This window comes from Prosopis cineraria, unplaced genomic scaffold (genome assembly GCF_029017545.1).
Source record: "Prosopis cineraria cultivar Desert tree isolate PC_DT_omini unplaced genomic scaffold, ASM2901754v1 PC12, whole genome shotgun sequence".
NCBI classification, from domain to species: Eukaryota; Viridiplantae; Streptophyta; class Magnoliopsida; order Fabales; family Fabaceae; genus Prosopis; species Prosopis cineraria.
In genome coordinates, this window is record NW_026555343.1 from 12,790,256 (window position 1) to 12,803,116 (window position 12,861).

A 12,861-nucleotide genomic window follows, 5' to 3' on the forward strand; every position below is an offset into this window, starting at 1 on the left:
TGATTCTTAGCTTTTAGCAGTGATTATTTTTTAGTGGCAACAAGTTTTACTTTCTATGGTGACATTAGTTGCCGCTAATTGTACACAATTTAGTGACGACTTTTTTTATCACCGTAAATAGAATCAGCGATAGAAACTCTTGCAGTGACATTGTAGTGACTTTTTGTCACCGTTAAAAAATAGTCACTCCTAAAAGTTGAGAATCAGCAACAACAAATGTCGCCTCTAAAACTAACAATCAACAACGACTGACTTGTCATCGCTAAAAGGTAATCAATGATAAAAACTCTTGCAGCGACATTGTGGTGACTTTTGTTACTGCTAAAAATAATCAGCAGCAACTTTTCAACTTTTAGCAATAACTTGTCACCATGCGTGTGATATATATATATATATATATAGTTAAAAATTATAGACAAATATAATTTTATCATTTTTTCTTAGTTCAGAAATTTCCTGCTTGGAGAATTTTGCAATTTTTCCATTTATAAGAGTGTTTTATATAAATTATTATGACATGTAATTACGATTGGATCCACCATTGAGATGTAGAAGTGATCAATGTGATATTAATTAAAAGTGATTTCTTTGTATTACAAAAAAAAATAATTAATTTCTTGGATCCATGTAGGGGAAAGTTTATGCTAACAATTCAAACACTCGTGGTATATTAAAAGAAATATAAATAATGCAATTTGCTATGGATTATATATAAGTGTGCATATGATTGTTGATGATAATAAGTAGTTTTTCATAAACAACAGATTTTTGTCATTGAAATTTCTAAAGAAATAATTGAAACTTTTTATTTGGTAATATTTGACCTGTGTCCTTGCCTCTCATGTCTTTTAATAAGACAAATTTCAATTTTAATGATGATAGATTTGTAATGCATGGAAACAGAATATGTGTGTCGGTTGATGATGGTCTAAGGAAAGTAATGCAAAATGAAGATCATTGTAGTAAATACACAATTTATCTAAGAGCTACGATGATCGATGTATTAGCATATGAAGCATTATTGGTGGTGGTCAAATATAAAGAGAGATGTGACAAAATGTGTATCTTGATATTTGACTTGTTAGAAGGTCAAAATCGAGCATTCATTTATTTCCAATGTTCTTTTTTAAAAAATACTCCTTCCTTTTTTTATTATAAGAAACTACAAATACTTTATTGTTTTTTATAAGTATTTATTACATTTTTTAAAAAAATTTGCATGTTATAAAATCAAAGTTTGTTTTCACAAATCAAACTCGTTTTATTATTTATAAGAATATTTTACTTTAAGCTTTTCAATTTAAGATATAATTATTAGAATCAATTTTTTAAATTAATATTACTAATTATAGTTTTTAATTCTACTATTTCATCATTGAAATTAAAAGTTCACCAACAAAATACTCTTTCATCAGCCCCAAATTTGGAGATAAATGTTTCTTTCTTTTTTAGTACTAATGGCAAGCCTGAAGCTTGAAAGGACACTAATTAAGACTACTAAGAAGCTGTACAAAAATACTACCTAAGACATAACATAAAAGGAAATAAAAACCTCCATGTAGAATACACCACACCAGTCCAAGATAAATGTTATATTCCGGGATCATCAAACGTGTGTGTCAAATTTTTGAAAATTGTAAATGAATATTCAAATTTAATATTAATCCTTCTGTTTTCGTTCTCATCCTTTCCGGACTCATTTCCCAAAAATCTCAAATCTAGCGTTTGACATTTTCCTAAAATATTTTTAAACATTAGCGAAAATATTTTCGCAAAAGCCACCCGACGCACAAAAAAACTACAACAAAACTAATTATTCCTGCAGACAAGCACCCCTAATGTCCAATAATCAACATTTATTTGATTGATTGTGGTAATCAACTCATGATCTTGAACGAAAATGAATCTTGATGAGAATAAAGTAACATATGCATGATTGAAAAATTTGATATGCAAATATTTGACCTAATGAAAGAAAAATATGTTAAGATAATTAGTGGCATTGGCTTGGTGCATTTTGGTCTCCCACTTTCTAGCTACCATGTTCATAATTAATTGTAAAATTCTAAATATATTTTATTTAAAAAAAAAAAGCCTAGGGCCTGGACCTCAAAAAGTTTACAAAGATTGTTTAAACAATATGATAAGGTTAAAATAAGAAACGTGCATGTTATATTAAATAATAATATTGAGGACAACGTATTTGATTATAAAAACATAGATTGCAAGGCAAGCATAAGCACATGTCATTGAAACCCAAATCTTTGGGAAATAAAATAAATGGAATAATTATTATAATATATATTTAATTAAATTAGCAAACAACTTTTTCAGACTTATCTTTGAAAATGCACGTGTGGATTAGATGGAGAATAAGACTTCAATATAATTCTTCAACAAAAGAAATTAATTAAAAAAGAATAATATAACGAACACAATTCAAATGTGATGGGTAATCGAGAGAAAGATCTGTTTAAGAATAATTAGGATGGTCACAGTGTGAGTCTGACTGGATTTTCAGAATTCAAATAAGTGATGCATAACACAACTATGCTTAGATTAGATCTTATTCTTACAATTATTAATGATAAGGGAAATTAGCTTCAATAATAATATATGCCATCATGCTCTATCTATCTATATATCGAGTCAAGTTAACCTAGGAAAAAAATCTTAAATCTAATAAAATTAGATTAAACAAAGAAGAGGGATATAAGTAAAAACATTCATAAAATTACTTTATGGTGGATTTAGATTAATGTGAATCTGGATTTGGTCAAACTTTTCACATTTAGATACATGAAAATTTATGAATTTAGATTTGATTTAAAATCAAATTCATTTCTTATTATAATTTCTTTATAATTTTAAATTCCCCCAGCATCCTAATCATTTGAAATTCCATTCAATTAAAAAATAGCTATAAACTGGTCATTCTCAATTTTTTATTTTTTTGATTATAAATTTATTTATCATCATTTGGAATTCTTAAACTACCCAAACAAAATATTTAAAATGCATGGATTTTATTGGTTAAAATACTTTAATTTTAAATGTAAAATTTAAATCTAAATCCACCAATCCAAATGCTAATTTAATTTTATTAGTTAAAATACATGAATTTTAAATATAAGATTTTAAATTTTAAATTTAAATCTAAATTCACCAATCCAAATACCATGCTTTAATGTTTTCGGTTCAGATGTGGATATCAAATTCCAGTGTATTATGCTCTATCTCGTCTTTCATCTAAAATAAACAGAAATGTGATTCCAGACTCGCGCATAATGTTTCACTACTTTTTTTTTTAAATCTTATATATAATTAGTTCGTCATTGAATATTCAACACAATAAATTAGCACTGATTGCAAGTACACCATATACAATAATTTTTCAAAACTGTGCAGTCAATTACAAGCCGAGTCATAGTTCAAAGATAAAAATGTTTTCAAATTAAAGTACTTTCTCTGTCCCAAATTATAGAACACTTTTAAAAGAGTTTCTTCATCTTAAAATATAAGACATTTTGGATAGATTAAGGTTAGATTAAATGTATCAATTTCAATGTTACTCTTTCTTTTTTCATAATTAATTTCCGTCCCATCTCTTTTCAATATATTAAATAATGGGCATTTTTTAAAGTTTATATTTTAGTTTTGGAGAAATAAAGTTGTTAAGTGTATTTAATGAGATTTATTAATATGTGAGATTTTATTTAAAAATGTCTTGTAATGTGAGATGGAGGGAGTAACATATAAGATGTCATTGTTTTAGTGACTGAAAAAGTAGCCAATCCAAGTCTATTTGCAGTGCGAATGCCCAACACGAGCGATGGACTATGCATAGGTCTGGTCAACTCACTTTCAATATTTCATTAATCTTTTTGCTCATACATATGTACTTCTACAAGAGAAAGTGGTGAACATTAATATATATTGCATTAAAATAGTGTTGTCAACAAAACATCGATTGTCTAAGGTATAATATTCTATGCAAGTTGTTTAATCTTTAGACAATTATTTATTAGAAAAATGTTGCTAATTAAGTTCACATTGGTCCACAAAGTGATGCTTTATTTAACTTTGAAGTCAAGCGATCCCTTTCTTTTCATTGGTTTTGTGTGAAAGCGTGTTCTTTTTTTAATTTTTTTTGGGGCCAAATTAAAACTGGCAAAAAGCTACAGAAGAAACAATACAAAAAGCAAGGAAAAAGTCAAGACAAAAGTCTAAAAGCAAGACGAAAAAGGAAGGAAACAAGAGGCAAAAAAAGTCAAAAGAGATCAACCAACCCCATCACGGTTATGCACAAAGATGCAAAGATCAGAAGCCAACATAGAATTCATAGCATCGGCAGCTAGTAAAAGAGACAACGAAGGTGGTGGTTAATATTAACTACACACATGTGAAAGCGTGTTCAAAGAAAATTAACTACACACATGAAAATGACAAAATTTGGACCACATGAATTTTCTCCCATCCTTTTCCTTTCCGGGATAATGACAATTATAGATTTTGATAATATAAGTCATTAATAATTTCAATTACATACAATTGAAATTTTATTAATGTCAAGTTTGTGAGGTGCAGTTTTATTGGATAGAGTGTAGATGACCTGATGCACCAGATTCATACACAATAATTTCTCTGTGTGAGACTGCATGGAAGTTTAGATTTGTTTTTTTTTTTTTTTGGATTTAAACCAAGTTGGCCATTTAGATTCAAAAATTTATGTCCAAATCCAAATTCACATTTTATTACAATTTCTTCAAAAATTTCAGGGATAAAAGACAAATTAATCCCTAAACTATAAGTCTATGAACGTCTGCAATCATAAATTCATTTTTTGTATAATATGCCCCATCAACTTTTGAAAATGATTAAATTTAACCTTTACAATTAATAAAAGTTAACTTTATCTATTAGTCAATCAAAAAATGACAGCAAAGGACCTCAAAAGTGCACAAAATGACAAAAACAATTACAAACAATGACAAAAAAAATTTTAAAAAATGACCAGGAAAATTTTATTAGTCCTTTTTATATAATTTTGAGATCCTTTTTTACAATTTTTTAGTCAACTAATAGTCAAATTGTTAACTATTGTTAGCTGTTAGGGCAAGATTGAAGGAAAACATTATACCAAAAATAAGTTTAGGATTCTAAAAGCTTTTAAACTTATAATTTAAGAGCCAATTTACTCTTTCGGCCAAATTTTAAATCCTTCATATACCTTTGTTATTTGAAATACTAGCTATTCTAACTCTTTTATCTTTTTCCATTTTAATTTCCCAACTCCCTTTTTATTGTCTTTGAACTTGAAATTTTTTATACTATCCAAGTAAAATATTTTAAATACATGAATTATAAATCTAAGATCCAAATTTACTAATTCAAATACTAACATGTACTAAATAATTTATTGCCAAGTTTACTTTTTAAATAATGTAATTGACCTGTTAGACACATAATATTAATTGTCAATTCCTTGTCATTACTTGTTAAATATATTATGTGTCTTGTTCAATTTAACTGAAAAATGATATTTTAGTCATTTTTCTTTTCTATTTAATTTCAATTCAAACCTAAAATCCTGTACTGATATTTCAACTTTTTTTGGGTCTAATTTGTAAATAAGTCCCATCACCGGTCCTTTAATGAAATTCTCCCAAATTTAAACTAACAAATACAAGGCTTTTCCACAAAAAAATATTGTACTTTAGCAAAAATATTTCATAAAAGTATGTTTTTGAGAATTTGAATGTTCCAAATATTTAAACTAGTAAATACAAGGCTTTTTCGTGAAATATTTTTGTAGCTCTAGCAAAAATATTTTCACAAAAAATGCACTCACGCAAAACTACAACAAAGCTAATTATTCCCGTTGGCAAGTACCCTAAGGTCCAACAATCAACATGTATTTCATTGTTTATAATTGATGAGAATGCAAAAACATATACATGACTGATAAATTTAATATTCAAGCATTTGACCTAATGATGAAAGAAAAATATATTAAGATAATTAGCAAGATTGGCTTGATCCCGCCACTTAATTTCTAACATTTTCATACTTAATTCTAGTTATAATTTTTTTAATGTCCTTGGGCATGGATCTCAAAAAGTTTACAAATACTTTGCTATCATTTTTTGATCAACTAAGGTTAAAATAATGTTATATTAAATAATGTTGATTATTGAGGACAAAATATTTGATTGTAAGAACATTAAAACCTAATCTTTGGGAAATGAAATAAATTTGTTAATTATTATAATATACTCCCTCCGTCTCAAACTACAAGATATTTTCAGAAAAGATTACGCGTCCCAAAATATAAGATACTTTGACAAAAATAAGGTATTATTAATTATGCTTTTTTAATATTATCCTTCTCATTCTATTTTCTCTCTTTAATATTTTTTCATAAATAGAGTATTAAATAAAGGGTATTTTTGAAAGTTTATATTTTTATTTAAAAAAAGTAAGGTTGTTAAGTGTACTTAATGAGTTTTATTTATATATGTGATTTTGTTTAAAAAGTATCTTATAATTTGAGACGAATGAAATATTTAATTAAATTGGCAAACAACTTTTTCAGACTTATCTTTGAAAAACAGTATCATGCATTCACGTGGAGAAGACTTCAATATAATTCTTTAACAAAAGCAATTATTAATAAACAAACAAATAATAATTCATAAGCACAATTTAAATGTTGCGATGTGCAATGAAGACAAAGATATGTTCAAAATAATTAATTAGATCCATTAGATCTTATTCTTACAATTATTAATGATACGGGAAATTAGCTTCAATGATGCCATCATCCTCTATCTATCTATATATCGAGTCAAGTTAACAAGGGAAAAATAAAAATCTTAAATCTAATAAATTAAAATTAGATTGAACAAGATGTATACAAGTCAAAAATTCATGAAACTGCTTTAATATTTTGGGTTAAAATATGATGCTCTCCCGGGTCTCAACAATTATTTTTGGCTCATGATATTTGATACCATTGACATATATTAGAAATCAAAGAGGATTAGCTTTCAAATGGAAAAAATCTCAAATATTTCAAATATTTTTGCCTTTGATGCTCCCTACTTCTGAGATGCATTGTCCTTAGCCTTTGCTACGAAGCTTCTTGTTTGCCTCTTAGGAGCTTTCTTGGCTTGCTTTCTCGGCCGCTCATCATGTAATTGTAACAAAGGATTGGCAAAGGACCAAATATTATATATTTCATGAAATTATCAAATTACTCCGCCTCTACATCTTCATGAATAGTTAAATTACATGAAAATACTATCCACTATTCTGAAATTCATGGTGAATTGAAATAAAAAACTGAATAGGGGATTGTGCACCCCATAAAGTTGCAAATTTTATGAAAATATAGCCTGTTATATTTTGAAAAGTGATACCATAAACAATTAAATTACATGAAATTTTTCAAGGATGAAAGCTACAGGTTTTGCTACAAGGGTATAGGCTTAGGGTATAAGGTGCAATCTTATAGGCTTTGGGTGTAAGAGTACAAATTTAAGGTACAAGGTTATAAGTACGTACGTTGCACCTTGAATTAATCCTATAAAATTGTACTCAAAGCCTAACACCTTGTATCTTAAACTTATAGCCTTACACCTTAAGCTAATACCCATGCATCCTAAGCTTATATTGATGGAATTATTTTATCACTAATTTATTTAGTGATAGAATTTTCCATTACTTATCAATTGTTTTTTTTTTGTAATGCTATGTAGGATAATTATTATCAACGGTAGCCTAACGAATGCTTTGGGAATGCATTTATTATATTTATTTTTCACAACCACATATCTTAAAATTCGAATTTGAGATCATTTCAAAATAAACTAATGTAATTTCCTCGACCAGCCCCCTGCTGCATATTTATCCTATCTTCGAAGAGAAATATGGACAAGAAAAGGACACATGAAGTGAAGGCCGCGCGAGGTCACATTTTATTTGTCTTTTTCTCTCACCAAAAACAGCTTATTCTCCTAGACAACATAGACAGGACAATGTAAACATTTATATTTGTAAAAATATAATATTTGTCCCTATAATTTTATCAAATTTTATTTTTAATCTCTGTATTTTTTTTTTAGTGTTTTAAGTCTTTATATAAAATAAAAATACTCAAAAAAACTGAAATCATAGAGACTTGAAAAACAACCATCACATAATCTTTTTGACACTATAGAGATTGACAACACTGAAAAAACTATACCTATTAAAAGCAAAATCTGATGAAGCTACAAGGATCAATTATTGTGTTTTCTCTTTATATTTACATAAATAGTTTTTCTATGTTTATATACAATACGGCATTTTTCAATTTCAAAGCTGAACCTAAATACAATGATTTTGGTTTGATTGTGACAGCAATGTCGAATAATTCATCTTGGAGGGCCTACACATTTTAGGAATGAATTAAGACCGTATATTTATTCTTTACAATATTGTTCGATTTTTTTCAAATTAAAAAATTGAAAATTTCAAACTAAAATATCCAATATTATTAAGTTCTAATTTAATCCAGTAAATTTAAAATACCAATAAAATTTAGTTTGATTTGATTACATATGGGCTTCTTGTGTTGAACAAGACATGAACATTATATTAATCATTTATAATATTATTTATGACTTCTAAATAGCGTAAATTTTATAATAAATTTCATTTTATTTTGTTTTATTTCAGTAACAAAAGCTGCCTTAAAAAAGAAGAAATATAAAATCATAATAAAACTTAAAACACCGTTTGCTGACACGTAGGTTCCAAGAAGCTACGGTGAAGATTATGACCACGTGCTGAAATTCATTGAAATTAGAAAATGATGTTGATGTTGTCCCCCTTGGTTGGGGCTGCTGAGCACCTTGCGCTGCCCACTAGACTAATAAGATCTGAACAATTTTGATTTAAACGTTTTTTTTATATTTATCAAAATAAAGTTTTAAAATTCTTTTATACATTTATTTTATCACCAATTTAATTTGAATGGTTTAATTAAATATTAAAAATTTTATAATTTTTTAAATTAATTATCTAAATGCACTCTAAACAATCTAAATTTAATAGTAATTTTTTTAAAATTTTTATTTTGATATATAATATTAAATTAAACCATTTAGATTAAATTTGTATTATTCATATTGATAATAAAATAAATTTATTATCATTTTTATAATTTTAATTTTAATAAAAAAAAACAAATTTTTAAATTTGGTTATTTCAAATTTTACGAGCATTGAAACACACCGTGACGGGATATTGGGAAGCTAAATAGTCTCTTGTTCGTCCGTTAACACGTGACTTTATTCGAAACTATTAAACCGACACAAAAAATGGGATTCATTTAATACTTCAACATTTCAAAGTAAAATAAAAATAATTTAAAAATAAAAAATAATATTCATACTTTTAACAAAACATAATAAGAATATTAATTATTAAATGATAACTCCAGAGACAGTCAATAAAAAGATTTATTTCTAATCTCTACCAAAAATAAACATCTGAGATTGATCGCTTGAGCATTCCAGAGTTCTCCAAGAAATCATGTCTTTTTCTCATATACAATCAAATTAAATGCATATGCATACAAACATGTCAATAATCAGATAAAGTTTGAGATCTCTGCTAAGAAAAAAAGTGGCGGCATTGTTATTGGAATAGTTTGTGGTTGACTATAAATCTATAATACAAAAGACTATTTGTTTTTATTATGAATAGCACTCATTTCATCCCAAATTATAAGATATTTTTGGTGAAAATTGGGTGCTTCAAAATATAAGATGCTTTGATAAAAATAATTTTTTTAATATTACTTTTCCTATTATATTATCTCTCTTTGATATTATTTGATAAATGAAATATTAAATGAAAGACATTTTTAAAATTTTATATTTTTATTTTAAAAAATAAATATAAAATATATTTAATGAACTTTATTAATATGTATAATCTTATTTAAAAATATTTTATAATTTGAGATACAGATGTGTAATATCTTTTGAGGGCTTTGAGGTTTTGTTTAATCTATGAATAATTAGGCTTTTAATCTTTGACTAACGTTGCTTCCGTCATGCTGCCTGTTGCACGACAAATTAAAGCAATGAACCAACCACGCACGCGATCACAGCTACTCCAAAATTGACACAGTTGAAGTTTCCAGGAAACAATAATTAAATAACATCATCATCACTAAGAACACAAGCCAGTAGTCACTATACATATATACATGCATACATACCCATGCTTCACAGATCCATAATCCATTGCTTCTGTGCTCTCATCAAACTTATTAGCTTCTCTAAATGAACCCTAATCGTTCTCCTTTTGAATCAGTTCAACATTACCTGATTGAAAATGGTCCTTATTCGTTCATGACTCTCATGAATGGCACCTTCACGGCGGCCGGCAACCCTACTTCCAACTTGAACTGCGACACGGCTTCGCCGGATCTGGGTGCTAGTATCCCCAGTGGTACGGTGTTTCCCGGCGAGAATGACCACACTGTGAAACCAGCTGGTGATAATTGGGTTAATGGAAATGATGCAGGATCCGTGGCATATGAGGAGAACGCGCCATGTAGACGGATGAATTACCGAGGAGTGAGGTGTCGGCAGCGGGGGAAGTTCGCGGCGGAGATCCGGGACCCGAAGAGGAACGGCGCAAGGACATGGCTTGGAACCTATGAGAGCGGGGAGGACGCAGCTTTGGCTTATGATAGAGCTGCTTTCAAGATGCGTGGTAGAAAAGCCAAGCTCAATTTCCCACACCTTATTGGATCGGAGCCACCGCCGGAAACGGCAACAGTGGTCATTAGAGAGAAGCGGCTCAGCTCGCCGGAACCTTCGTCGCCGTCGAACTGTACATCTGAGCATGATGGATCTCAAGGATCAAGTAAGAAGAAAAGCCTGGCCGCTCTACTGAACAAGTTAGCATCAAACAGAAGCCACGTCAGATTCTGATGATAATAAAATTGACAAAATATATCATTCATTTAAAGTACTATCACCCAGTTTCGTGCTTAGCTTGTTCATCGTCATGTACTAGTTTTGAAGGAAATGAAAAAAAAAAAAAAATTGAATATTTCTATAATCTATAATATTCTAATAAGTAGTGGGGGACTAAGTTTGGAGAAATATTTTTTTACTTGATAAAAACAACATAAATAAAAAATATGTTAATATCATTTTATAAAATAAAAATATAAAACAAATTCTCAATAAAAAAGTGCTCAAATTTAATGTCCAACAGTATATTGAACATAGCTACTTCTAATTTTGAGGATTCATGCGTGCAATAAAAAAATAATATAAAAACTAAATTTAAAAATATAGATTTAATTTTTTTTGTAAAAATGGAAAAATTGGTAAAAAGGATCATAAGGTAAGGTTATTCAGAGAAAAAAGAACTAAGATCTGTCAAGTGAATTAATTTTCAATTCACTTAATCTTAATTTAATCGAAAGACTTTAATTCGTTTTTATAAAAGATTTTATCGTATATGTGATCTTAATAATTTTGCCGGAAAAGCTAGACACGACGCGAAATGTAAGGACCAAAGAGGCTAGGACCCTCTAATACTATTTAGCAAAAATTACATTTAGATTCCATATAAAAAAATTATTATCAAAAAATTTCATAAAATTTATAAAATACTTTTAAATTTTAAAATACTAACAAATTATACATGAATATTATCCAGTTGTCAACACCCTTAACTAAATTGTAAATATAGATGATTTGAAATTTAAGAATATTTTGTAAATTTTATGAGATTTTTTAATAATAAATTTTTTTATGTGGAACCTAAATGTAATTTCTCTTACTATTTAAACAACTATTTATCTACAGTATTGTTTAATCATTATGCTTCTCTGTATTGATGAATAAGAAACATGTTATGATAGATTAAATAATTCTGAGGAAAACACATTTAGTCTTTTTTTTTTTTTTGTGCCAAATACATTTGATTTATAGAACATTGATTTGCAAGTTCTACAAGCACATGATTGGGAATAAATGAATTAATTTTTTTAGTGAAATAAATAAATAAATTATTACTATAATATATTTAAATAAATTAGCGAACAACTCTTTCAGAAGCTACCTTCAGAAAACAGAGATGATCAAACATCCAATGACTTTATTATAATTCTTCAATAAAAAAAAACAACAACAATAACAATAAAACAAGAACAATTTACATGTATGTGATGTAACGGGTGTTGAGAATCATCAACTTCTCTCTCTCTAGAATTTTCGGTGATAATATCTCATTATAGAATTTGTAAAGATAGGATATTTGTTAAGAAAAATGCGGACACTTCTCTCATCTCTCCCGAAGCATGGCATTGATAAATTTCTAGATACCGCTACAAATACTTTAACCGACATATCTCAACTACAAATACGTATGTGCATCAGCTACTGTGTGCAGCAGAGAGATCGAAGAAAAGAAATGTAATGATCTTAAATTTTAATTTTAAAAAAAAATTTCTCAATTTATATTTTATTTAAAATTAATTTTGTTGTAAATTGTGAGTGTAGACTCAGTGAAACTTATGTTAATAAGTTATTGAATATTGAAAGTTTAAATTCTTTTAATTAATAGGTTAATTTTATTTAATTTAAATTATAAAAAAAATTATCAAAGTCTCTTTATCTTTTATGTTATAAAAGAAAAAATTTAGGGACTTATAATTTTTTCAATTTTTTTTATATTTGGATTTTTCTTCTCCTCCTTCACGTTCAGACCCAAGCAAAAGGGGAAACAAATTCTCTGGATTCTTCGATAATTCTGTGTGCTGTCGCTCTCTTTCCGTTCCCCTTC

The 12,861-nt window shown here is 27.8% G+C and overlaps 1 protein-coding gene across 1 annotated transcript; it reads left to right on the forward strand.

Annotated features, from left to right (window-relative positions):
* The first annotated feature begins 10,322 nt into the window (after positions 1-10,322).
* On the forward strand, positions 10,323-10,994 carry LOC129289114 (ethylene-responsive transcription factor 2-like). The gene has a single exon (XM_054925928.1). It carries the CDS (start codon positions 10,338-10,340, stop codon positions 10,992-10,994), a length of 657 nt encoding a protein of 218 aa, XP_054781903.1. The 5' UTR covers positions 10,323-10,337.
* The last annotated feature ends 1,867 nt before the right edge of the window (positions 10,995-12,861 follow it).